The sequence below is a fragment of the Sturnira hondurensis genome, unplaced genomic scaffold, assembly GCF_014824575.4.
Source record: "Sturnira hondurensis isolate 20B ecotype Veracruz unplaced genomic scaffold, ASM1482457v3 Scaffold0006437, whole genome shotgun sequence".
NCBI lineage: Eukaryota > Metazoa > Chordata > Mammalia > Chiroptera > Phyllostomidae > Sturnira > Sturnira hondurensis.
The window spans coordinates 2,946,882-2,972,254 of record NW_028079068.1 but is presented as its reverse complement, the minus strand read 5'-3'; the positions used below and the strand labels follow the sequence as shown (position 1 = coordinate 2,972,254).

The 25,373-nt window shown below is 40.8% G+C and overlaps 1 protein-coding gene across 1 annotated transcript in view; it reads left to right on the top strand.

Moving 5' to 3' along the window:
* Window positions 1–23,046, top strand: part of AKR1D1 (aldo-keto reductase family 1 member D1) — a 53,283-nt gene extending 30,237 nt beyond the window's left edge. Inside the window, exons 5-10 of the mRNA XM_037049121.1 lie at window positions 1,411–1,488; window positions 9,356–9,478; window positions 10,661–10,770; window positions 11,475–11,640; window positions 20,292–20,374; window positions 22,543–23,046. Of these exons, the coding sequence (XP_036905016.1) occupies window positions 1,411–1,488; window positions 9,356–9,478; window positions 10,661–10,770; window positions 11,475–11,640; window positions 20,292–20,374; window positions 22,543–22,585 (603 nt within the window). The 3' untranslated portion in view covers window positions 22,586–23,046. The remainder of the gene's footprint in view (window positions 1–1,410; window positions 1,489–9,355; window positions 9,479–10,660; window positions 10,771–11,474; window positions 11,641–20,291; window positions 20,375–22,542) is intronic.
* Window positions 23,047–25,373: the final 2,327 nt, after the last annotated feature.

The window sequence follows — 25,373 nt, the reverse complement described above, 5'->3', positions numbered from 1 at the left end:
CCCCAATATATAGAATATCTTCGCTTCACACAAGAGAAAGTTGAGGCCCCAGGCAATGAAGTCGCTAACTCGGGTTTAAAATCCATCAGAATGGGGGCCCTGGCTGGTGTGGCTCAGTGGATTGAGTGCCAGCCTGTGAACCAAAGTGTCCCAATGGTTCAATTGGTTCAATTCCCAATCAGGGCACATGCCTGGGTTGGGGGCCAGGTCCCCCCATAGGGAGTGCTTGAGAGACAACCACACATTAATGTTTCTGTCCCTCTATTTCTCCCCTCCTCTAAAAATACATAAATAATAAATCTTTTTTAAAAAGACTTCCATGCTGCCAACCATATACAAGAGACACTTTATCCTCAAGTTATTTGACCTATTTCAACACACTTGCCCACTGCCTCCTGTACACATGTCCTTTTTCTGGCTTCTAGAATGTTACCCTATCATGATTCTTTGGCAGCTTCTTCCCTGACAACCTCCGAATGGTGTAAGGCCCAGTGCCTCTAATCCTAAATATGCCCATCTTACTGAGACACACTTTCTCTCTAAGCGATCTCATATAGTTGCATGGACTGAATACCATTTTATATGTTGAGAGCGACCAAATTCTGTCTGCAGCCATGACCTCTTTTGGGGACTTCTCTGTTTAATTGCCTCCTCAGATAACCCCTTGAACTAGGTCTGGTCATTTCAAGCAGAAAATGTCCTAAACAATACTCTTGATTCCTAAGCTAACCTCGGGGAATGATTACCACCATCCACCCAAGGGACCTAGGAATCATCTTTTATTTTTCTCTATTCCAAGCCCATAAGGAATGGGTCCCATTTTTAGGAACAGCCAAAAAGGAGAACTCTGAGAGACCAAATCCCACACCAGAGTTAGTTTTAGTTGGGGACAGATCACCCAAAAACCCAGAGAGGGAAATTTGACCTTCAGATAACGTGTGAAGTAGGAAAAAGAGACGCCAAACCCCTGGAGGGCCCGAAAGCGGAAGGAAAAGAGCCAGTGAGCAAGTTACCACCCCAAACTGAGAAGCCACGTACCGTGCTGTCCGCTCCTTTGTCAAGTCTGGATGAACTGTGACGACACTGAGTCTGGAAGTCCCCATTCTCAACCTCCACTCTTGTCTTGAGTGACTTAAGAACAATAATCTGCCAGTAAATAAAGGGAAAATTAATACCAGGGTAGGATAAGGAGATTACTGTGTCACACATTTTAGAAAAATGAAGGAATTTCTGGACCATCCCACAAAGGTAAGAAAATATATATAATTTATTATATGATTACATAAACATATAAGTAATTAAACTTGAATTGCTTTCCCCGGGCTGCAGTATATTTGCATAATGGCAATTCAGATCCCATCATTTCAATGCCCAGATATAAATACAATGAATTACACTTTTCTTTTTAAGCCTGGAGATAGACTCTATCCTAGAGATGAGAATGGCAAATTGTTATATCACAAGACAAATCTGTGTGCCACTTGGGAGGTAAGTTCCAGTGGGTCTTCTGTTTTAAAAGACTCTATTTCTGAATTTTGATCTGATTATTCCTGTTTGATGTATGTAGAAATGCAGCCTTTGTGTTCCTATTCCACACTCCAAAGGCCTGGAATACATTCTCACGAGTACAGTGCCTCTTCCCAATGGCGGTCCCCCTCTAGGTGACGGCTGAAAATCCGAAAAGTGGAGCCGTGTTGAAGGGTGAGGGTGCAGTTTTACTGGTTTTCTCCTGCCTGGGGCTAGAGAGTCCACACACTCACTCCTGACCTCACCTGAGCTAACTAGATTTGGAGTCTGGTATTTCACTCTAAGAGTCTGCTAGACAGGAAAGTTGTATCCCCAGGAGAAAATGAGCTCACAGCTCAAAAAAAACAACCCAGGGTATTTATCTCATAAGGAAACAACATATCTCCATTACAGATCCCAACATAAATAGAACAGAGGACCAAGACTTTCAAGTTAGCCAATTAGTATATTAAAGGATATAAGAATAGATATTAGCAATGAGAAACAAGAACAAGAAAACTTTTTTAAAGCATGAAATAATAATCAGGAAAAATAAAAAACAATGCAACATATGAGAGAAAAGTGACATGGATATAAATAAGGAAAAGTTATTGGGTTAAAAGGTCAGGATGAGAAAATCTCCCAATATAAAGAAAAAAAGGACGAGAAAAAAATAAATATAAAGGAAAAGCTAAGAGATGTACATTATACAATCAGAATTTACAATACTCACATAATAAAAAGTTCAGGAAAGACGAGAAAAGGAAAAGAGGTAATATTTGAAGGGGGAAAAACAGAGATACCGAAAGGGTATAGATTCCTCGTACCTAGGAAACCATATCTAGACGCATTATAGAGGAATTTCAGAACATCAAATACGAAAAGAAAATGTTAATGCTTCCAGAGCATAGCAAACAAGCCAAAAAAGGAGACAAACATGAAAAAATAAAAGACAATCAATCCAAGAGAAGGCAGGAAAAGAAAAGCAGAAGGAAAATGAAAAAGTGGGGAAATAGGAAACAAATACCAAGAGGGGAGGTTTAAACTCAGTGATATCAATAATCAGTCTATGTAGGTAGTTGAAACAATCCAATTAAAAGGCAGAGTTTGCCAGAATGGAAAAAGCAAAAGCAAAACCTCACTATATATTATATATAAGAAACCCACTTTAAATAAACACACACACGTTTGTTTAAAAAATTAAAGGTTAAAAAATTAAGAGGCTAGAAAAGATACACTAGGCTCACGGTAATTAAAAGAAAGTGGGAGCAGCTATTTTAATATCAACAAAGGTTTCAGAGCAAAAAGTATTACCAGGGATAAAGAAGTTTGTTTTATAATAAAAATAATCAATCCTAAATATCTATGTACTTAATTACAGAACCTAAAAATACATGAAGCATAAACTAAGAGAATTGAAAAGGGAAAGACAATAATCCACAATTATAGTCAAAGATTTTTAAACTTCCATCTCAATAATTGAGATACAAAGTAAACAGAAAATCTATAGATTATAGGAGAGTTAAACAATACCATTCAACTTGACCTAGTTGACATTTATAGAATACTTGGCCAAAATAGAACGCTATTGTTCAAGTGTATACTAAACATTTCATAAACCATTTTATGAGACAAAAAGTAAATCTCAATTCATTCAAAATATTCTAACCATGCAAAGTAGGCTAATTATAATTGGAATTAAATTTGATATTAATAACAAATCTGAAAAAAATATCAAATATTTTGAAACTAAGGACTTCCGCCAAGATGGAGGCATAGGTGGAAACACTGTGCCTTCTCCCACAACCAAGTTTGGATACAACAAAAGTTTTGGAGAACTAACACACACCCAGAGGCCAGAAAACCGAATTATACGGAAGTCCGACAGCTACAAACCATTCAACGGGGACGGTAAGAGAGGCAAAGCCAGCAGTGGAGCAGGGTTGGGAAGGACAGACCTAGGAGCGCAGGCAGCCCGGACCTAGTCGGGGTGCGGGACAGACTGACCAAGGTCGCACATTCGCGCGCAGTGAGACGGACCACCCAGGCCCCAGGGGGCGAACCCAGTGGTGGAGGGCTGACAGCGGTGGCACACTCACGTGCAGTGGAGTGGGGCGCGTGGCCCTGGTGACAGTGGTGGCTGCGGTGCTGGTGGGGGTCGAAGCGGCCGCGGGCGCCGGAGGGAAGCCATTGTCCCTCTTTGACCCCGCCCCCACATACGACGTCACAACCCAGCGACTGAGTGGCCCTGCTCTGGTGAAAACCTAGCACTCCGTTCCTGCTACTTAACAGGCACGAACAACCCAAAGGATGGCTCAAGAAGAACTCAAAGTCCCAGAGCCAATAACTCTAAGTGACCAACAGATTGCCAGGCTCTCAGAAGCCCAATTTAAAACACTATTTATCAGGATGCTCACAGAATTGGTAGAGTACAGTCATAAATTGGAGGAACATATGAAGGCTAAACTAATTGAAATGAAGGGAGATGCACAGGAAACCAATAGTGATGGAAAGGAAACTGGGACTCAAATCAATGGAATGGACCAGAAGGAAGAACAAAACATCCCACCAGAAAGGAATGAAGAAATGAGAATTCAAAAAAATGAGGAGAGGCTTAGGAACCTCCAGGACATCTTTAAACGTTCCAACATCCGGATTATAGGGGTACCAGAAGGGGGAAAGAAACAGCCACGAGTGGAAAACTTATTTGAACAAATAATAAAGGAGAACTTCCCCAGTCTGGCAAAGGAAATAGACTTCCAGGAAATCCAGGAAGCTCAGAGAGTGCCAAAGAAGTTGGACCCAAGAAGGAACACACCAAGGCACATCATAATTACATTAGCCAAGACTAAAATGAAGGAGAGAATCCTAGAAGCAGCAAGGGATAAGGGGACAGTCACCTACAAAGGAGTACCCATCAGACTGTCAGCGGATTTCTCAAAAGAGACCTTACAGGCAAGAAGGGGCTAGAAAGAAGTATTCCAAGTCATGAAATCCAAAGACCTACAGCCAAGATTGCTTTATCCAGCAAAACTTTCATTTAGAATGGAAGGACAGATAAAGTGCTTCTCAGATAAGGTCAAGTTCAAGGAGTTCATCATCAACAAGCCCTTATTATATGAAATGCTAAAGGGACTTATATAAGAAAAAGAAGATGAAAAATATGAACAGTGAAAGGACAGCAAACACAGTTATTAACAACCACACCTAAAACAAAAGCAAACTAAGAGGACAGCTAAATCAGGAGTGGAACCATAGAAATGGAAATCACATGGAGGGTTAGCAACAGGGGAGTGGGAGGAGGAGAAGGGGGGAGAAGGTACAGAAAATAGCATAGGGGGGAGGGCAAGAATAGTGGGGGAAATATAGAATCTAAAGAACTTGAGACGTGGTTATAAACTAAGGGGGGAGAATGGTGGGGGAGGGAGTGTGCGGGAGGAGGGGAATGAAGGGGGGAATAGAACAACTGGAATGGTATAATCGATAAAATATATTTTAAAAAAATAAAAATAAAAATAAAAAAATGTTAAATATTTAGAGATAAATTTAACAAAATATGTACAAGAGGTATACCATGTGCTTTGACCAGAGCCTCAATACATCTGATATTAATTCTCTATAGAGTCAATGCAGTCCCAATGAAAATTTCAATAGAAATTGAAAAGCTGATTTTAAAATGTACAGGAAAATGCTAATGACCCAAAGAGCCAAAACAACTTTGAGAAAGAAGGACCCATTTTTTAGCACTTATGCTAACTAACCTCAAGAAATATTATACAACTGCAGTGATCGAGACCCTGCTGTGTTGACCTAAAGGTAATTGTACAGATCAATGGAACAAAACAGAGACCGCCAAAATAGACACACACACACGTGGTCTAGCACAAATAACGCCCTTTTATTACAAAATCTTCAATTACAAAATCAGAAGCATGGAATTCTGTAACATAACAATATCACACTCAAGCACCCCATGTGCCATTTTAGGTCAAATGTTCAAACTAAAATTATAAATTATTACAACCAACCATACCCAAGCAAGCCTTACTTCTGCCGGACCCTGTACATGGTCAGTTGATTTTCAGCAGAGGTGCCAAGCAATGTAGCAGGCAAAGGATCATATTTCCAGGCGTACAGGAGCTGGCACATTCCAGCCAGCAAGAACTGCCCATGCATCCCTCCTCCTCACCCCTGACTGGGTGACGTGGTGTTGTGAAGTGCAAGGCACCTGGCGAGAACAGTTACACTGCAGAAATTGACAAAGACCACACACTGCGGGCCCTTTATTTCCCCTGGACAACTGGTTGTTAAACATTTACCCATATTTTCATTGCTTATGTTCATGATCTTGATGGCAGTGATTTTACTGCGCACAAATATGTCAAAATTCATCAGCATGTACACTTCAAGTATGTAGTTATTGCATATTAATAATACCTCAATAAATCTGTCAGAAAGAAAGAATCAGTCATAGTAATGAGATTGGTAACAGTTTTGTTTGGATAGGTTCTGTTTCATTATCAGCAGCACAGGGTGCAAAAGAGACAATAGAAAAGTATTCTTTTTTTTTAAAGATTTTATTTATTTATCTTTAGAGGGGAAGGGAAGGAGAGAAGGAGAGAAATATCAATGTATGGTTGCCTCTCCTGCGTCCCCTGCTGGGAGCTGGCCTGCAACCCAGGCATGTTGCCCTGGCTGGGAGAAAAGTATTCTTGAAGAATTGAAAGATAAAGAACATTAACCTTGAAGCCTATGACCAGTCAAACTGTACGGCAAAATGATGCATGAACAAACAAGTCCTGGCGAGGACGTGGAGAAGTATGGAACCCTTTTGCACCATTGATGGGAACGCAGACTGGTGCAGCCACTGTGGAAAGCAGTATGGAGATACCTCAAAAAATTAAAAATGGGTCTGCCTTATGACCCAGTGATCCCATTTCTTGGAATATATCTGAAGGAACACAAAACAGTAACTTAAAAGAACATAAGAAACCCTATGTTCATTGCAGCATTATTTACAATAGCCAAGATATGGAAGCAGCCCAAGTGTCCATCAATAGATGAGTGGATAAAACAACTATGTGACATTTACATAATGTTATTCTAGACAACCATAAAAAAAGGAAGAAAATTTTACCCTTTGCAATAGTATGGATGGACTTGGAGAACACTGCTAAGTGAAATAAGCCAGTCAGAGAAAGACAAATACCATACAATTTCGTTTATTTGTGGAATCTAATGAACAAATTGACCTAAAAGCAAAACAGACACAGACTCATAGGTGGAGAACAGATGACAGTTAGTGAGGGGGTGGAGGGATTGAGCTAAAAGGAAAAAGCACGCATGGACAACAGAGTGGTGATTGCTGGGGGTGGAGGGTATAAGTGGACTAAATGGTAATGGGGAATACAGTAAAGATCAAACTTTAAAAAAAGATGCTTTGCCCTGGCTGGCATACCTCAGTGGATTGAGCACGGGCCTGCAAACCAAAGGGTCTCGGTTTAATTCCCAGTCAGGTCACATGCCTGGGTTGCAGGCCAGTTCCCAGAAAGGGATGCACAGGAGGCAACCATACACTGATATTTCTCTCCCTCTCTCCTCTCCTTCCCCTCTAAAGATAAATAAACAAAATCTTTTAAAAAAGATGCTTTGATAAAAAACATTTTCTGATCTACACACTACTCAGAAGTTTTGCACATAAAGACCAACACTGAAAACCATTGCTAAATAAGAGAAGCAAAAATCTAAAAGATGCTCCAAGAAATGTATAAAGTCAAACATATATATTTTTTATTTATTTATCTTTAGAGGGGAAGGGAAGGAGAGAGGGAGAGAAATATCAATGTATGGTTGCCTCTTGTGGGTCCCCTGCTGGGAACTGGCCTGCAACCCAGGCATGTGCCCTGACTGGGAATCGAACCTCGGTTGTTTGGTCTGCAGGCCCGAGCTCAATCCACTGAGCTATATCAGCCAGGGCTAAAGTCAAACTTTATATAGTTATTATTATCTATAAAACTTTCTAAGATCAAATAAGAAGAGAAAAATATAACTTTAATAATTGAAAATTAAATTCTAGATAGACTATAAACCTCATAGATGTTGGGGAGGGGAGTAAGTCAAGAAATATATGAGCATGTTAAGTTCTTGTCTTTGTTTTAAAAAAAGATATACCCTGGCTGGCATAGCTCAGTGGATTGAGCTCGGGCCTGCAAACCAGAGGATCGCAGTTCGATTCCCAGTCAGAGCACATGCCTGGGTTGCAGGCCAGTTCCCAGCAGGGGACTCATGAGAGGCAACCATACATTGATACTTCTCTCCCTCTTTCCTTCCCTTGCCCTCTAAAGATAAATAAATAAAATATTTAAAAAATTAAAAAAATTAAAAAATATAAACTTTTGAAAGAAAGTACTAAAAACAAACAGAAAAGTTAGGATAAACTGAAATAAGAAATTAAGATGGTAGAAACAGTCCAAATATATTTATAGTTGCAATAAATATAAACTAAACTCACCTACTACAAAGACAAAGATTGACTGATTAGAATTAGACACATCAAACATAAAGACATGTAAAACTTAAAATTTGTTTTTTTAAATTATATTTATTTATTTATTTTTAGAGAGAGGAGGATGCAAGGCGAAAGAGAAGGGGAGAAAACGTTGATTGGTTGCCTCTAGTACACGCCCCCACTGGTGACCTACCCAGCAACCCAGGCATGTGCCCTGACCAGGACTCAAACCAACAAACTTTCACTTTGCAGGATGATGTCCAACCAACTTAGCCACAGTGGTCAGTGGCTGAAAATTAAAACTTAAAGGTTGAGGGGGGAATCTTATCAGTCAAATACTTATCAGAAAAAGTTGTATAGTTATATTAATATCTGACAAAATAAGCTTAAAATTCAAAAGCATTATTAGGGATGGAAAGGGTCCCACATCATGATAAAAGATTAAATTTACCAAGAAGATGTATCAATTTTTTAACACATATGTACCCAATAAAATATCTTCAAAATACATAAAGCAAAAATGATGGGAAAACATATTAAAAAATGAAACACATGGAGTCATTGATAAATCCAATATTATAATGGGAAATTTCTGACATATTCCTTTAAATTACTGAGAAGCCAATTATTGAGAAAATAAAAGTTTATACTAGGAAAAGCTATCCCTAATTTTATATGTGTGTGTGTGTACCAGTATGTGTATATATGTTCATATATATATGAGAGTGAGAACCAGACAGGGGAGAGAGATTTGCATCCAAAAACAGGAGGATATATACTTTTTTACACATATCAAACACAAAAATTGATTAGGTACCATGCCATAAAAAAGCCTCAACAAATTTCAAGAAATAGGATCCTTATATATGTTACAAGGGGAAGATATAGTATACAATACACCTCAAACTCAATCACATAATTCCTGCTTGTCTCCACCACTTATGTGCTTCACAGAATGCCTATTGACGTACCCAGGGGCTTTCATTTTTAAAGAATTTATATTAAGTCCTGGCTGGTGTGGCTCAGTGGTTGGGTGTCATTCCATAAACAGAAAGGTCACCAGTTTGATGCCTGGTCAAGGCACATGCCTGGTTGTCAGGTTTGGTCCCAGTCAAGGTGGGAACGGAAGACCACTGATTGATGTTTCTCTTCCTCTCTTTCTTTCTCCCTTCCACTCTAAAAAAATTTTTTTAATAAAAAAAAGAATTTATATTAACCTTATAAACATTCATTCTTGCTCATTTTGAGACTTCTTTCTTAATTTATTTATATTGTATATCAAATTAGCAAAGCTTTTGTTTTACTTTTTCTTGTTTGATTCATTGGCATTTTACTCCACAGGCTTTGGAAGCTTGCAAAGATGCGGGCCTGGTGAAATCTCTTGGCGTATCCAATTTTAACCGCAGGCAGCTGGAGCTCATTCTGAACAAACCGGGACTCAAATATAAACCAGTCAGCAACCAGGTACAGTTTGGCAGGTGGATGGGATGTGGCCAGGGATTCCAACAGTTACTTAGTAGAAAGAACCCGGACTACGAGTCAGAAAGTTCTGCGGTCACTATACATAAAACCCGGGCAAGTCTTTTAATTTCTCTCAATTTATGTTTGTTTAAAAAAAAAAAAGACTTGAAAGTTTAAATCCAGACAAAAGTAACTAACCTCCCCACAAAATTTTCAAGAACAATAATGAGGGGGAATAAGACCTGCCAGATATCAAGACATATAGAATATTTATAATAATGTAAGATTAGTGCAAGAAGCAAGAATACAGATAAATAGAAAATAAGAAATATTGTACAAACAGGTCCCCATATAAGAACTTGATGTAAAATAAAGTAGCACAAACTAGTCACAAAAGGATGGATTTTTCACTAAATGGTGTGGGGAAAATGCTCAGTTATATGGAAACAGTATGGATCTTTGTCTTATATCACACTCCAAAGCAAATGTCTCTATGATCAAGAGTTAAAGAGAAAGAGGAAGTCATTGGTAAATACTACACAAGAATTTCAGTTTTCTGGAGCTATAAATAGAAAAGGGAAGTTATTTATTTATTTATTTATTTATTTATAAATAAATAAAAAGCCATGGGAAGATGATAGAGAAAAGATTAGATTTAGTAGTATGAAAATGGCAAATCTAAAAATAATATCAGAAACAAAGAGCAAGCAAAAATAATTAGATTTGTTTAAATGTTACGGAAAAAGAGGCTCATGTCCTTGTGAATTAAAAAAACAATAAAAAATCAATAAAAATATAGTGAGAAAAAATACTCAGGCTCAACAGAAAAATGGGCTAAAGAAATTCACAGAAGTAAAACTGCAAGACTGGTAAACATATGAAAACGTTTAATTGAACCACTAATGACCAAAATTTAAATTTAAATGTGATCTTTATATTTTTTATCCAATTAGCGAAGCTTTCGTTTTATTTTTTAACACAAAGTTCTCACTAACCTTGTCATAATTAATCTCCCTGGGATACAAACTGTGTAAGTTTTCTTGTTAGGAAAAATACTCAGGAGTCATCTCATTATCCGTAATACTTTAAAATGAATGTTATTCAGGGATTTTTTAAAAGTAGGTACCGTAGCGTTCCTCGCCAAGGCCTTGATTTTGCGCCCTGTTCTTCAATGTATTCACACAGGTCGAATGCCACCCATACTTCATCCAGACAAAACTCCTGAAATTTTGTCGACAACATGACATTGTCATTGTCGCGTACAGCCCTCTGGGGACCAGTAGGGATCCATCATGGTAAGACTGCATGTCTCTTTAGAAATTGTTTCCTTCGATGTGGAGTATGAGGCTCCTGTGAATTTTTTGAGTAAAATGACTCAACTTGACTGTGTGAACTTAAGAAAGTTACTTAATCTCTTCCAATCATTCTGCATATGTAAATGGAGCCAATAAAATCTCCCTCACTTAGATGTTGTAAGAATTGATTATGCTACATGTATGAAATGACCTCACAGTGCCTGTGACAGAAATGCTCCATAAATGTCAGCTTAGGCATTCTTCGACAGAGTCCTTATGGCCGTGTTCTGAACGTGTAGAATATTTTGATCTCTGTGTTCAATGGCAACACATCTCCTGGGCTGCGTTGCACAGACCAAAGGGAACATCTTTCTACCCTAACTGATTCCAAGAGTTGTGCCCCTGTTTATTCTCACATATTGCCTGCTTTTAACCCCGTTCTCTCTGTAAAACACATCAAAAAAATATATCATTTACTTTATGGAAAAGGCAGAGCTCTATAAATTTGCCCCTTTTGATCTCCCCACACCAAAAACAACTCTCCACTGAGGACTCCGCAGTCAGAGAAACTGGGTACAGATGGTCTGAAATGGCCTGGTAGGTTCCCAGGTGAATGGGAAGACGGAGGAGGAGGCGGCTTGATGGACCCTTGGTTCTCACTGAGCAAGCTAAACATAATGCATGGGTCTTTTTTTTTTTTTAAGGGTGAATCTATCTTCCCCACCTTTGTTAATGGATCCACTTCTAAACTCATTGGGGAAAAAGTACAATAAGACAGCAGCTCAAATCGCTTTACGTTTCAACGTCCAGCGAGGGGTGGTTGTCATTCCGAAAAGTTTCAACCCTCAAAGGATCAAAGACAACTTTCAAGTAAGAGAATGGCTTCTGAAAATATAAAAACTACAGGGTTTTTTTTGTTTGTTTAGAGAATTTTCTGCTTAGATTAATAAGAAACTTGTAATGCCTTCCTGTTTTCTTGTACACCAGCTCACTGACTCACTCTGTCCATATCTGGTTTAATTTTAGCTGAATTTGAGACAATTCCTAGTACTTTGGGGATTGCTTTGCTACTTGTATATTACAGGCATACTTTGGAAATATTGCGGGTACAGTTCCAGACCACCACACAAAAAAAGTGTGTAACACAATAAAGCAAGTCAATAGCGTATGTCAAAAAATGTACATCCTTAATTTAAAGATACTTTATTGCTAAGCCATGCTAACTACCATCCAAGCCTTCAGTGAGCCAGAGTCTTCTTGCTGGTGGAGGTCTTGCTGGCAGCCCAATGTTGATGGGCTGCTGGTGGCTGCTGACTGTTGGGGTGGCCGTGGCGATGTCTCCAAACAAGAAAACAATGATGTTTGCCAGTTGGTTGGTTCTTTTTTTTTTATTTTTTTAATTATATTTTATTGATTATGCCATTACAGTTGTCCTATTCCCCCCCTTCATTTCCCTCCACCCTGCACACCCCCTCCCTAACCATTCCCCCCCTTTAGTTTATGTCCATGTGTCACAAGTTCTTCAGATTCTGTATTTCCCCCACTATTCTTGCCCTCCCCCCTATCTATTTTCCACCCACCGTCTCTGCTATTTATTCTCTGTACCTTCTTGCCCCTTCTCCTCCTCCCACTCCCCTGTTGCTAACCCTCCATGTGATTTCCATTTCTATGGTTCCACTCCCGATTTAGCTGTCCTCTTAGTTTGCTTTTGTTTTAGGTGTGGTTGTTAATAAATGTGAGTTTGCTGTCCTTTCACTGTTCATATTTTTCATCTTCTTTTTCTTATATAAGTCCCTTTAGCATTTCATATAATAAGGGCTTGGTGATGATGAACTCCTTGAACCTGACCTTATCTGAGAAGCACTTTATCTGTCCTTCCATTCTAAATGAAAGCTTTGCTGGATAGAGCAATCATGGCTGTAGGTCTTTGGATTTCCTGACTTGGAATACTTCTTTCCAGCCCCTTCTTGCCTGTAAGGTCTCTTTTGAGAAATCTGCTGACAGTCTGATGGGAACTCCTTTGTAGGTGACTATCCCCTTATCTCTTGCTGCTTCTAGAATTCTCTGCTTTATTTTCATCTTGGCTAATGTAATTATGATGTGCCTTGGTGTGTTCCTCCTTGGGTCAAACTTCTTTGGGACTCTCTGAGCTTCCTGGATTTCCTAGAAGTCTATTTCCTTTGCCAGATTGGGGAAGTTCTCCTTTATTATTTGTTCAAATATGTTTTCCACTCATGGCTATTCCTCTTCCCCTTCTGGTACCCCTATAATTCAGATGTTGGAATGTTTAAAGATGTCTTGGAGGTTCCTAAGCCTCTCCTCATTTTTTTGAATTCTTGTTTCTTCATTCTTTTCTGTTTGGTCATTTTTTTCTTCTTTCTGGTTCACTCCCTTGATTTGAGACTAGGTCGCCCCGCCCTGGTGAACACCTAAGGCTCCGCCCCTCCTACATAACAGGTGCGAACAGACCAAAACATGGCTCAAGAAGAACTCAAAGCCCCAGAGCCTATAATTCTAAGCGACTGAGAAATAGCGAACCTCTCAGATGCACAGTTTAAAACATTGGTGATCAGGATGCTCACAGAATTGGTTGATTTTAGCCACAAATTAGAGGAACATATGAAGGCTAAACTGATTGAAATGAAGGGAAATGCACAGGAAACCAATAGTGACGAAAAGGAAACTGGGACTCAAATCTTTCTTTCATAGACAATTTCCATGTTACATGTGATGCTGCTTCATAGCACTTTACCCACAGAACTTCTTTCCAAATTGGAGTTAATTCTCTCAAACCCTGCTGTATCTACTAAGTTTACATCAGATTCTAAATCCTCCGTTGTCATTTCAACAGTACTGACAGCATCTTCACCAGGAGTGGTTTCCATTTCAAGAAACCACTCTGTTTGCTCACCCATAAGAAGCAACTCCTCACCCACTAGAGTTTTATTGTGAGATTGCAGCAATTTAGTCACATATTCAGGCTCCACTTCTGGGTGTAGTTCTCATGCTATTTCCACATTTGTGACTGCTTCCTCCACTGAAGTCTCGAACCCCTCAAAGTCATCCACGAGGGTTGGAATCAATGTCTTCCAAATTCCTGTTAATGTTGATATTTTGGCCTCTTCCCATGAATCAAGAATGTTCTTAAAGGCATCTAGAATGGTGAATCCTTTCCAGAAGGTTTTCAATTTACATTGAAACTAGTCCCAGAGCCATAGGCTGCAGAAGAAATATTGTGTTAGCGGGCATAAAACATTCATCTCATTGTACATCTCCACTGAAGCTCTTGAGTGACCAGGTGCATTGTCAATGAGAAGTAATATTTTGAAAGAAATCTTTCTTTATTTTTCCCTGAGCAGTAGGTCTCAACAGTAGGCTCAAAACATTTAGCAAATGGCCCTGACCACTGTGGCTCGGTTGGTTGGATGTTGTCTTGCAAACCAGAAGGTCGCAGGTTCAATTCCTGGTCAGGGCACATGCCTGGGTTGCAGGTTCGGTCCCCAGTTAGGGGTGTGCAAGAGGCAACCAATCAATGTTTCCCTCACATATTGATGTTCTCTCCCTCTCTTTCTTCCTCCCTTGCCCTCTCTCTAAAACACAAATAGAAAAAAAAACATTCAGCAAATCATGTTGTAAACAAATGTGTTGTCATCCCACCTTTGTTGTTCTAGAGTAGCCTTACCATAATTCTTAAAATTCTAGTTTTTCAGAATGGTAAACATTAGCTTCAACTTGAAGTCACCAGCTGCACTGGCCCCGAAGATGAGAGTCAGGCTGTCCTTTGAGGTTTTGAGGCCAGGCGCTGGCTTCTCTCAAGCTATGAAAGTTCTAAACGGCCTCCTTTTCTCAACAGAAGGTTGTTTTGTCTACGGTGAAAATGTGTTGCTCACTGTGGCCACCCTCAATAACGACCCGAGCTAGAGATTCCGGGTAACTTGCTGCTTCACCCGGCCCTTTTCTGTGTCACATTTTGGCAATTCTTGCAATATTTCACACATTTTTAACAGAATGGAGGAGACAGCTTGTTTGCTTAAACTTCTTGAACCAGCTTCATGAGCTGCAAATTTTTCTTCCACAGCTTCCTCCCCTCCCTCGGCCTTACAGACTGCAGAGAGTTAGGGTCTTGCTCTGGATTAGGCCTCGGTTTGAGGAAATGTGGTGGCTGGTTTGATCCTCTATCCAGACCAATACGACTTTTGCCACATTAGCAATAAGACTGTTTCGCTCTCTCATCACTCCTGTGTTTACTGGAGTAGCACTTTCAATGTCCTTCAAGAACTTTTCCTTGGCCTTCATGGTGTGGCTTTTTGGCACAAGAGGTCTTGGCTTTCGACACACCTTCCTCACCACCCCAAACTGTTTCTAGCTTTTGATTTAAAGTGAGAGACTCGAAATGTTCATTTTACTTGGGCACTTAGAGGCTACGGCCGGGTTATTAACTGGGGAACAGCTGGTTGAAGGAGCCGTGAGAACACACCCAAGTAAGTTTGCTGTTTTATACGGGTGCCGTTCGTGGTACCCCAAACAAATCACAATAATAACACCAAAGATTACGGATCACAGATCACTATAACAAGTATAATAATAATGAAGAAGTGTGAAATATTGCAAGAATTACCAAAATGTGACAATGAGACAAGATATGAACTAATATTGTTGGGAAAATGGCATCAGGAGGCTTGCTTGACAGAAGGTTTCACAAACCTTTCATTTGTAAACACACACACGCACAATTATCTGTGAAACACAGTAAAGCAAAGCACAACATACACTGTACTGTGTGTTCACCACCCCAAGCCAGGTCTCCTTCCATCACCATTTATTTTCCTCCTTACTCTCTCCTACCTCCTACCACTCACCTTTTCCTCTGGTAATCACCACACTGTTCCCTCTGAGTTTTGTTGTGTGGGTTTTGGGGGGAAGGGCTTAATCCCATCACCTTTTTCACTCAGCCCCCCATCAACCCCCTCCTTTCTGACAGCTGTCAGTTTGTTCTCTGTATCCATGAGTCTCCTTCTCTATGGCTAGTTAGTTAATTTTGTTCATTAGATTTCACATATAAGTGAGATCATATGGCACTTTCTCTGATGAGCTTATTTCACTTGGCATAAGATTCTCCAAGTCCATTGACGCTGCTGCAAAGGGTGAGATTTGCTTCCTCTTATGACTCAGCAGTATTCCATTGTGTAAATGTACCACTGCTTTTTTAATACACTATTGATGGACACTTGGACTGTTTCCAAATCTTGGCTATTGTAAATAACATAGGGGTGCCTATATTCTTTCAAATTAGTGTTTTGGGTTTTTCAGATAGATTCCCAGAAGTGGAATCACTGGTCCATAAGGCAGTTTCATTTTTAATTTGGGGGGGAAACCCCATACTGCTTTCCACAGTGGCTGTCTGCATTCCCACCAACAGTACATGAGGGTTCCCCTTTCTCCACATCCTCACCAACATTTGTTGAGTTATTGATGTAGCCATTCTGACAGGTGTGAGGTGATATGTCACGGTGGTTTTAATTTGCATTTCTCTGATGGTTAGTGATGCTGAGTATCTTTTCTCATGTTTGTTGACCATCTTCATGTCTTCTTTGGAGAAGGTGTCCTTTCAGGTCCTTTGTCCATTTTTTTAAATTGGATTGCTTGCGGGGGGTGCGGTTTCATGTTGAGTTTTGTAAGTTCTTTATAAATTTTGGTGACAGAATTCTACAAAGAGTTTTCCAATCTAATTGCAACATAGCAAACCCATTTTGTAAAGTAATCTCACTAAACAAAAGCCTAAAATCAGTCTCTACTTAGTCTCCACTTAAGGGAACACAGGTATAAAGACATCACAAGCACAAAAGAGGACATCACTTTCATGAGAGGCAAATAAAGATGAGATTTCCACCTCACTGTGGGTCCACAAAGTGTTCGCACCTGCACCATATATGGCGTCTCTGCCTGACCCCCAGGAGGAAACCCTGCACCCACCTGTGCTGTCTTCAGTTCTGATTGCTATGTTGTCATTTCCACCGTATGTCTCAAATTCCTGTTTCCCTCTCTGGTCAAAACAGTCAAAAGCTCTGTTCCTGGGTCTGTCTTTGCTCTACAGGCCCCCTCTTGGGCCTTCACATCCTCTCAGTGGTCCACCTCTATCAAATCTGTCACCTGGTTTTTCATCTGTAACCTTCACAGGTGTAAAGTCTCCCTTCCTCTTGGTCTCATAGGGTTGATATTCCTTCCAGAGAAAAAGTCCTTCCAAAGAAAGACTTTTGTCAGAGCTTGTGTCAATCCCCGATTATTCCTTGGTGGGTCGTGGACCATCCCCTATTATTCACTGTGTCCAGCAAGTAAGATAATTCAATTGGTCCCCTGGGCTATACCCCCATTCGTGGGTGGGAGTTGAGGGCATGACAAACAAACAGCCCTGCTAGGTGGTAGGAAGAAAGTTCATAAAAGGAAAAGAAAGGATTCTGTGATTAGCAAAGAGAGGAAAAGATGCTAGATATTTATATCAACTACTAACAGTATATTAAAACCAACATACCTCACAATAAAAAGTCTCCAGCCCACTTAAAAGAAAAAGAGAATCATGGAATGGCTAATGTGTAGGGTCATCAAAATTTTTTAAAAAACAAATTCTGATTCATGCACCCAAAACAAATGTTTTCATGGATTCAAGGTTTTACTGTTCAGAAATTGAGAGTGGTCACACATGGTCTGTGCAATGGAAGGGTAACATCTTTGAACTTGATGTCACTTAGCAAATCACACTTTTGTACTGAAGGGTCTGTCATTCTCTTGAAAATTTTCATTGCAACTAATGATGTTATATTTCACTGACTTCCAATCCCCTGAGAATAAGGGATGGAGTTCAAAGATTTGCGCGCCACAAGAAAATATGAAAGGGGGGCAGATTTACGAGAAAAATGAGGATGGAAATCACAGCCAATTTTTGCTCTTTAAGTTCTGGACTCATCTGGTACCGACGAACTTTACTTGGTGTTAAAACCAACACAACACAATGCCCTTTTAGAACTGAGGTAAAAATAAACCCTTAAAATATTTTTAAAAATAGTAAAGAGCCACAAAATGGAAAGGGCAAAGGAAACATAAATGTGTTTACTGTAAAAGAAGAGAAAGAGAAATAAAAATTATGTAGTGAAAACTTAAACTATAAGTTGGCAACATTAAAAACTAAATAGAATTCAAGGTAAAAATTAAGGAAACCAGTAAAGAAGCAGAACATTTTAAATATTTTTTAAATATTTTTATTTATCTTTAGAGGGGAAGGGAAGGAGAGAGGGAGAGAAATATCAATGTATGGTTGCCCCTGCTGAGGACACACAATGTATCATGTGTCCCCTGCCGGGAACTGGCCTGCGACCCAGGCATGTGCCCTGACTGGGAATCGAACCTCGATCCTCTGGTTTGCAGGCCCGTGCTCAATCCACTGAGCTACACCAGCCAGGGCCAGAACATTTTAAATATTAAAACAATAATAAAAAATATCAAATTACGCCACCCACTGTGCAGCCTCCACTGACCCCATTCCTTGAAGGTCCTATCTCCTGTCTCACTTTTACTGTCCCCAACATTCCCCCTGTCACAGTTCTTAGTGAATGCAAAGAAGATGGTCCTTTCCATAACCAGGCGGGACAGTCTTTGAGCCTCCTCTCCTGCAATGATCTTGTTTTATATATTTCAGCCACTGATACCCACTGTATTTCTCGGAAACTATGATTACTCCTATGTAATAACTTCTCCATAATCTTTAGATGTTCCGCTCTGACTCCTGCATTATCAACGATCTTTCTCTTAATTGCCATGACCATACACATGTAGAACCTCCAATCTCCAAAAGTCCAATCCAATCTAGACTCCCCTTCCTCTCCAGCTATTATCCATTACTCTCTGTTGACAGCCAACCCCTTACAGCAGAATTCTATTCTCATGGCCTCCAAGCCCCGTTCCCCCATTGAAACCCATTGAAACCAAGCTTCCTCCCTGAGCATCCCACCGAAACAGCTCTCGCCAAGGTTTCCCCACCTTCCCAGACCCAGTAATTGGCTCCTGGTTCTGTCCCGCTAGATCCTTCAGTGGCAGCTGGATCAGTTCGTACTCCCTCCTTCTTGAAAGATTTACTGTCAGAGACGCAAGTTTGGGGAGAAACGTCAGGAGCTCAATTTTCTAATATGAGATCCTCATTCACGTAGGATACTTTGGGCCACACACACAAAAAATGATTTCTGAAATCAATCCACATGCTGAGGAAACACATTGCACAGAAATCATGGAGGGGTAGGGGATTTAGAAATTTATGTTAAAATGGAAACTGAAATTTATGAAAGTAATTTTACCCACTTTGTCTTTTTTTAATTTTATTTTTAATCCTGACTCAAGGACATTTTTTCATTGCTTTTTAGAGGAAGAGGGAGGGAGAGAGTATAACACTGATGTGAGAGAGGAACACTGATTGGTTGCCTTCCATAGGTGCCTTGACTGGGAAGCGAACCCGCAACCTTTCCATTATGGACGATGCTCCAACCAAATTAGCCCCACGGGCCATGGCTACTCATTCTATATGAAACAAAGTTTAGGTTAAAATCACCAATGGGCACTAAATTTTAGAAGAACTGGTGTGAATCTGTGTTGATTTTTAATATACACTTCACCAAATGACACAACACGACATCCTCTACTTCACAAAGGTTTCTGTAACGGGATCATGAAAACAGTAATTGTGGTAAGATTTCAGAGAGCTTCATCTGAAGGAGATTCTTAGTCCCCTCTTTCTCCAAATCATACTCTGTGATATATCGACCAAAGTAAAATTTCACTGTGTTGGATTCTCGTTTGAAAGAGAGCGTGCCTGTAACAGACCAAAGCTCCAAGATCACGGTCGCTGCCTTCATGAAATCCTGCGCCTTCAGCAGGGTCTGCAACTTCACATTGCTGTTAGGGTACATTGTCTGTTCCCTGGAGTTCAAGGCCGACTCACCAACACTCAGAAAAGCAAAAGGGAGGCTTGAGTAAGGATTCCCTTTACACATGATTGGAGTACGAATTAAAAGCGAGAAAAAGAGGCATTAAAAATGACAAGAGAAATGATCAGGAGGACAAAATAAAGCAAGTTAAAACTTTTTTTCAAAGTACAGGAGCAAATTTAGAGACAAGGGAATTTTTTTTAAGTATTCAAAGGCTCTAGTTCAGAATCAAAAGTTCAGCATCTTATCCAGAAATAATAAGAATTCTTTATTCCTGGAATTTCAGATGTCCTCAACTAACATTTCCTGGCATTTGGAATTTTTTGCAAGGTGTCCCCAGCAGACCTGTCTTAAAGACAAAGCGCAAAAGAAAATTCCTGCTCCACATTGGTGGGGCGGCCCCCCAGCCCTCGTCCAACTCTCCTTAGAATTTGCAGAGATGTTCCTAAATCTTTGAAGGTTTCTGACTGCGGGCTCCACTCCCTCCCTGATCCTGAGCTTGACCCATTTTCTATTACTACCAAAGTCTATCTTTTATTGCCGCTATTTCAGATCTTTGACTTCTCTCTCACTGAAGAAGAAATGAAGAGCGTTGAAGCCTTGAACAAAAATGTCCGCTTTGTGGAAATGCGCATGTGAGTTCTGGGAGGTCACTAGTCAGGTGTCCCCCAGGGGTGCTGGGTTGTCCAGCATCAGCCGAGAGAGCTCTAGGCACCGGACCTATGTCCACAGAAGCCCAGGCTACAGGCCGTTGGGCAGCATATGCTGCATATTAAATAGAGCTGGGTAAATTATACTCATTCTAGGAACTTACTGCAAATCTATGTTTTCATTTAAAAGGAGATTTCTGGCATTCACAGGACATATCATGACCAGTGAGGCCTGGCAGGCTAAAGACTGAGAATTTAGTCACAGTGTGCATCCAATACAATACAAATTAATACAATAGTGGCACAATTATTCAAACGCCATGTGTATTTCTTCCTGAAAACAAAAGTGATGCACAAATTAGAGCCAAGTTAGCAACAAACAGCAATGCCTAGGACAGAGACATGAGAGTGTGGTAGAAACAGCACCAGGGTCAGAGACCAGAATGTAGTTCTAGACGAAATACCTGCTGTGAGATTCAAAGGTGTTAGCTCACCTGTCAGGAGACTTTGCACAAGCAGTGTAGCCCGCACTCCTTCAAATGTTGCCAGAGTCAGCCATGGGCCCTTTAAAAGAAAAAGCAAATATATATACAGGATCTGGCACCAGTAAGTTACATGGAATTCTGTAACGTAACAATATCACACTCAAGCACACCCTATGACATTTTAGGTGACATGTTCTAATTACAACTATAAATCATTACACCCATATTATTACCCTACCAACCACTCAAGTAGGTGTTACCTCTGCTAGACCCGATATGTATATATCCTCTACATACACACACATATTTTTCTTCTTAATCATTCTTTATTGCTATTTCCCATTCTTCAGATCACCTGGATAGTCACCTTCTTTTTTCCCGATCTTTTCTTTAAGGGAACACTGATAAATGCTCATTAAAATGGTTCATATAATTTGGACACCCACTTTTTTTCGAGAGTCAGAAACTGCTCTATGTTAACATCAAATTTCTGAATTAATAAAACAGCTTCCTAATGGGAATTTTCCAGGGGGCAAAATTATCAACATCAAAACATATCACCACCTAGTCTTGAGAATGAAAGGGTGAACACAAACTTGGAGCTAAGAAACACTTATAGGTTAATTAATAGCTCTTGAAGATAAATGATTTCTACTGAATAAATATCATTCAATTAATAAGAGTAAGATATAGTCAATCTACCAATGTGCTGATATTTTTTACAGACAGTTAATTGATGACATTATTTGGTTGGACATTTGACATATTTAATACCTAATTCTAGAAACACTGAGAAAAATAACTAATTGTGCCAGGAAGCAAATAGAAAAATCAGCAAAGAGGAACAGAAATTAGGCCCCAGGGGTCAACAAAATGTATTATTTAGTCATGCGGGGCAATGCAAGAGTCTTTTCTTTCATCCAATTAACCCTTGACTGAATTTCAGAGCCTTTTTTCTTTCAATTTAATTTATTTTATTTCAATTTATATTTCAATTTATATTTTAATTTAAAGCTCAGAGTACTTGTATGGAACTGGGTCTTAAACGCGGCCCAGGACAGACGCACATGCGTGCGCGCATGCGCGTGCACACATACGCACCCTTGTCCTTTTAGAGGCTCTTCCACCTGCGCTGTTTAAGAGATAGGTTCATCGTCATCATTGCCATCACTATAGCAGAAACTTACTTTGCTGGTCATCATTCCGGATCTCAAACCATCAGCTCTCAGGAGGCCTAGTAAGAAAGGCAAGGAAGGACTATAAGGAGAAGAGGGGACCCTTGCTAGTGGCCCCGCAGTGAAGAGGAGCGCTCCAGGGACCCTTGGTCTGGGGGGCAGCCTGTATCAGGGCATCAGAAGGGAGGGAGGGGTCGGAACGTGGTGGGCATCACTCACTGCCTGTGGTTTTGTTCTGAGCAAATTATTGGTGTAGCTGCAGCCAGCCCCGCCCCCACCAAGCCCCAAACACACACACTTAAACCCAGGTGCTGTCTGGGGCTTCGGTGGACGAGCTGCCTGAATGAAAACTGGGAGGAGGGCGCGTCAGAAACAGAGGGAAGGATTAAGAGAGCCAGGGAGTGGTCAGTGAAATGGTCCTGAGGTGCTAGTAACAGATGCAGCTGTGCGACTTTGGAGTGAAATTTTCCCCTTTGGGGACTTGATTTGGCAGGTGGAGTGACCATCCCGAATACCCATTTCATGATGAATACTGACTTCCGAGAGCTCCTGAGTGATTTTTCCCTCCGGTGTGTGCCAGGACCTTTGGCCGGTGCTTCCCCTCGGATGAAGTGGTGATGGGTTTGACGTCGGTGCGATATATGATTTTGACTTAGCTATACTGAGAAAAGTTTGAATCTGTTGAAATAATGGTTTGGGAGCAATTAGGGGGATGGCAAAGCCCTAATGATTTGGTGGCTGTTTCCATTCAGCGTTTGATTAGTTGGTACCCAGCTTTAAGGATGGATAATTGCTCATTCTCTCCTGTATGCTTTAAAGGGCCAGAAATTCACATACCTGGTGACCCTTACACTGTTACCCCCACGCCTCATACCACCACCATTACGCAGACTGTCTTGAGACTATCACCATATGCAGATAAACCCCTGTATGGTGAGATTGTCCAAAGATGGCTATTTTAAAAGAAGGCATTTAAAAGGGGGGCTTTGGGGGAAAAGTTAAAAAAAGAAACTTTATAAAATTATTATACTAAAGACTTTTCTAAAGTGTTTTTGAGATAAATATGTAAATTTCAAGATAGCAAGTTCAAAACAACACTGGGCATTTTCCTGTGTGTAATTTTTTAAGTGAATGAGATTATTAGAATTTTGCAATACAGATATACCTATTTTCAACTCAAGCAATATGTTTTATTCACTCACGTTAGGTCACCTTCACAAGGCATTGTTTGAAAAATCATATTTGTCCAAACAGATAATCTTCAATGACCTGAAAATGAACACTTTTGAGAAGTTCTCACTTAAAAAAATGATCTCTACTATTTCCACAGATTTCAGTATTAATACTTATAATGTTGTCCTCTGGAAAAATGTTCTGTTCAAAAAAATTAATATTAAAGTGTGATGATTTGCTCCACCATGTGAATCTCCATTTTGTTGTTGGAGGGGGGAGGGGGAGGGGAGGGGCAGGGCTGGTCATCTGAGGTCATTCCATTGAGGGGCCTTTGATCCGGTTCCCACTGCACGCCGAGCTCTGGGAAGAGAGGGAAGGAGAAGAAGCAGAAACTAGAGTCCTGGTCTCTGTCATCAAACCCCTTCAAAATATTTTGAGGGGCCCAGTGTGGAGGAGGGACCACACTTACCCAACCATTTTTAAAAGACAAGCAATGGAAAAAGGAGTCCCATGATTTGTCAGAGGGGAAATGTATATATTTCTATAGATTGCAAGGGGGAATCCTCCCTAAGTCATCACAGAGAGGCTGAGGACAGAAAGTAGGAAGGTCGGGGAAGAGGGATAGTCTGATATGAGCTTCTGCATGTCAATCCCCCCTCCCCCTCAATCCCCTCCAGCTTCCCTTCTCTGTTAGGGTGAACTGTATCCCCAAAATGTATATGTTAAAATCCTAGCCCCCAGTACCTCTGAAGGTGACCTTATTTGGAAATAAGGGTATTACAGATGTCATTAGTTAAGGTGAGGCCATTCGGGTGGACCTAGTCCAATATGACTGGTGTCCTTATAAGGAGAGGACATTTGAATGCTGACACTCACACAAGAAGGGTGCCATGTGAGGACAGAGGAGGAGATGAGGGTGATGCTTTTACAAGGAAAGGAACCTCCAAGATTTACCGCACACCACCAGAAGCTTGGGAGGAGGCGTAGACCAAATTCTCCCTCTCAGCCCTCGGAAGGAGCCAACCTGGCTGACTCCATGATCTCGGACCCGGCCTCCAGAATGGTGAGGTGATAAACGTGCTGTGTGAGTCACCGTGTTTGCAGCACATTATCACAGTAGCCCTAGCACACTAACTCGCCATCCCTCTGTCCAGATTTCCAGCCTGTCCGATTGACACCAATGATAAATGTGGCCTCACTCAGTCAGAGCTTTGCTGAGCTCAGGCACTGATGACCAATCCTGTGGACCCTCCTGGGGACTTATGTGACCCCAGAGATGTTTATTAACCCAAGTCAATCTCCTGTCTAATCAGGTGCCTCTGGCCTGCTAGGAAGTAAGACACATCAATGGGGACGTAACCTTCCAAGAAAAGGAAAAGCCAAAAGCATGCTGTGCTTCCTGTCCATAAAAGCACAGGGACAGGAGCAGCCAGGACTTGCTGCCCCAGGCTGCAGAAGGCTTCTTGACCTGCCTACTTTGACTGTTCTCCTCAAGGACCTCCCTCGGGCTCCATCTTCCCAAGGTGATGACAATGAGGCCAATGAGAAGCCAAGAGATGGACATAAACAATGGTCCCATGTCTGCAGCCTTCAATTCTTTGAGATGTGCACGCGTTTATGACCACAGTTACGGGAATTAAGGAAGGCTGAGCAAAATCAAATTCCCCACGCTTGGTATTTCTCTGGAACTCCCTAACAGTTTCAGGCATCTGCTGGTGACTTTCCTCTCTGATCACTGTAGACTGGTTAACTAAATCTGGATGTTTCGTTGTGGAGACCTGGCCCTGGAACGTGAGCTCCCCCTGAATCTGAACTGTAGACTTCATGTTTCTACCTCCAGATACCAAATCCCTGCATTTTCACTTCCCTTGGCTAGGGCTGGGGGTGGGGAAGAATAGATAATCACTTTTAATCCTAATCTCCTCTGGGCACTGGTGTTTTAGCCAGTTTGAGAGTGAGATGCAGAGTATGCAGGCAGGGAGTAGTAAATGAGTAGTAAATGGGTTTATGTAGGGTCCCCCTTAGATTTGGCTATTGGTAAACTTCCTTCAAAGGCTATGCAGAGCTACGTGGAATCGCTAGGTTGTCAGTAGACTAGGGACTCAGGTTAAGTCCTGCCAAGGAGGTCGGGGAGGGACAGCCTTACCAGGA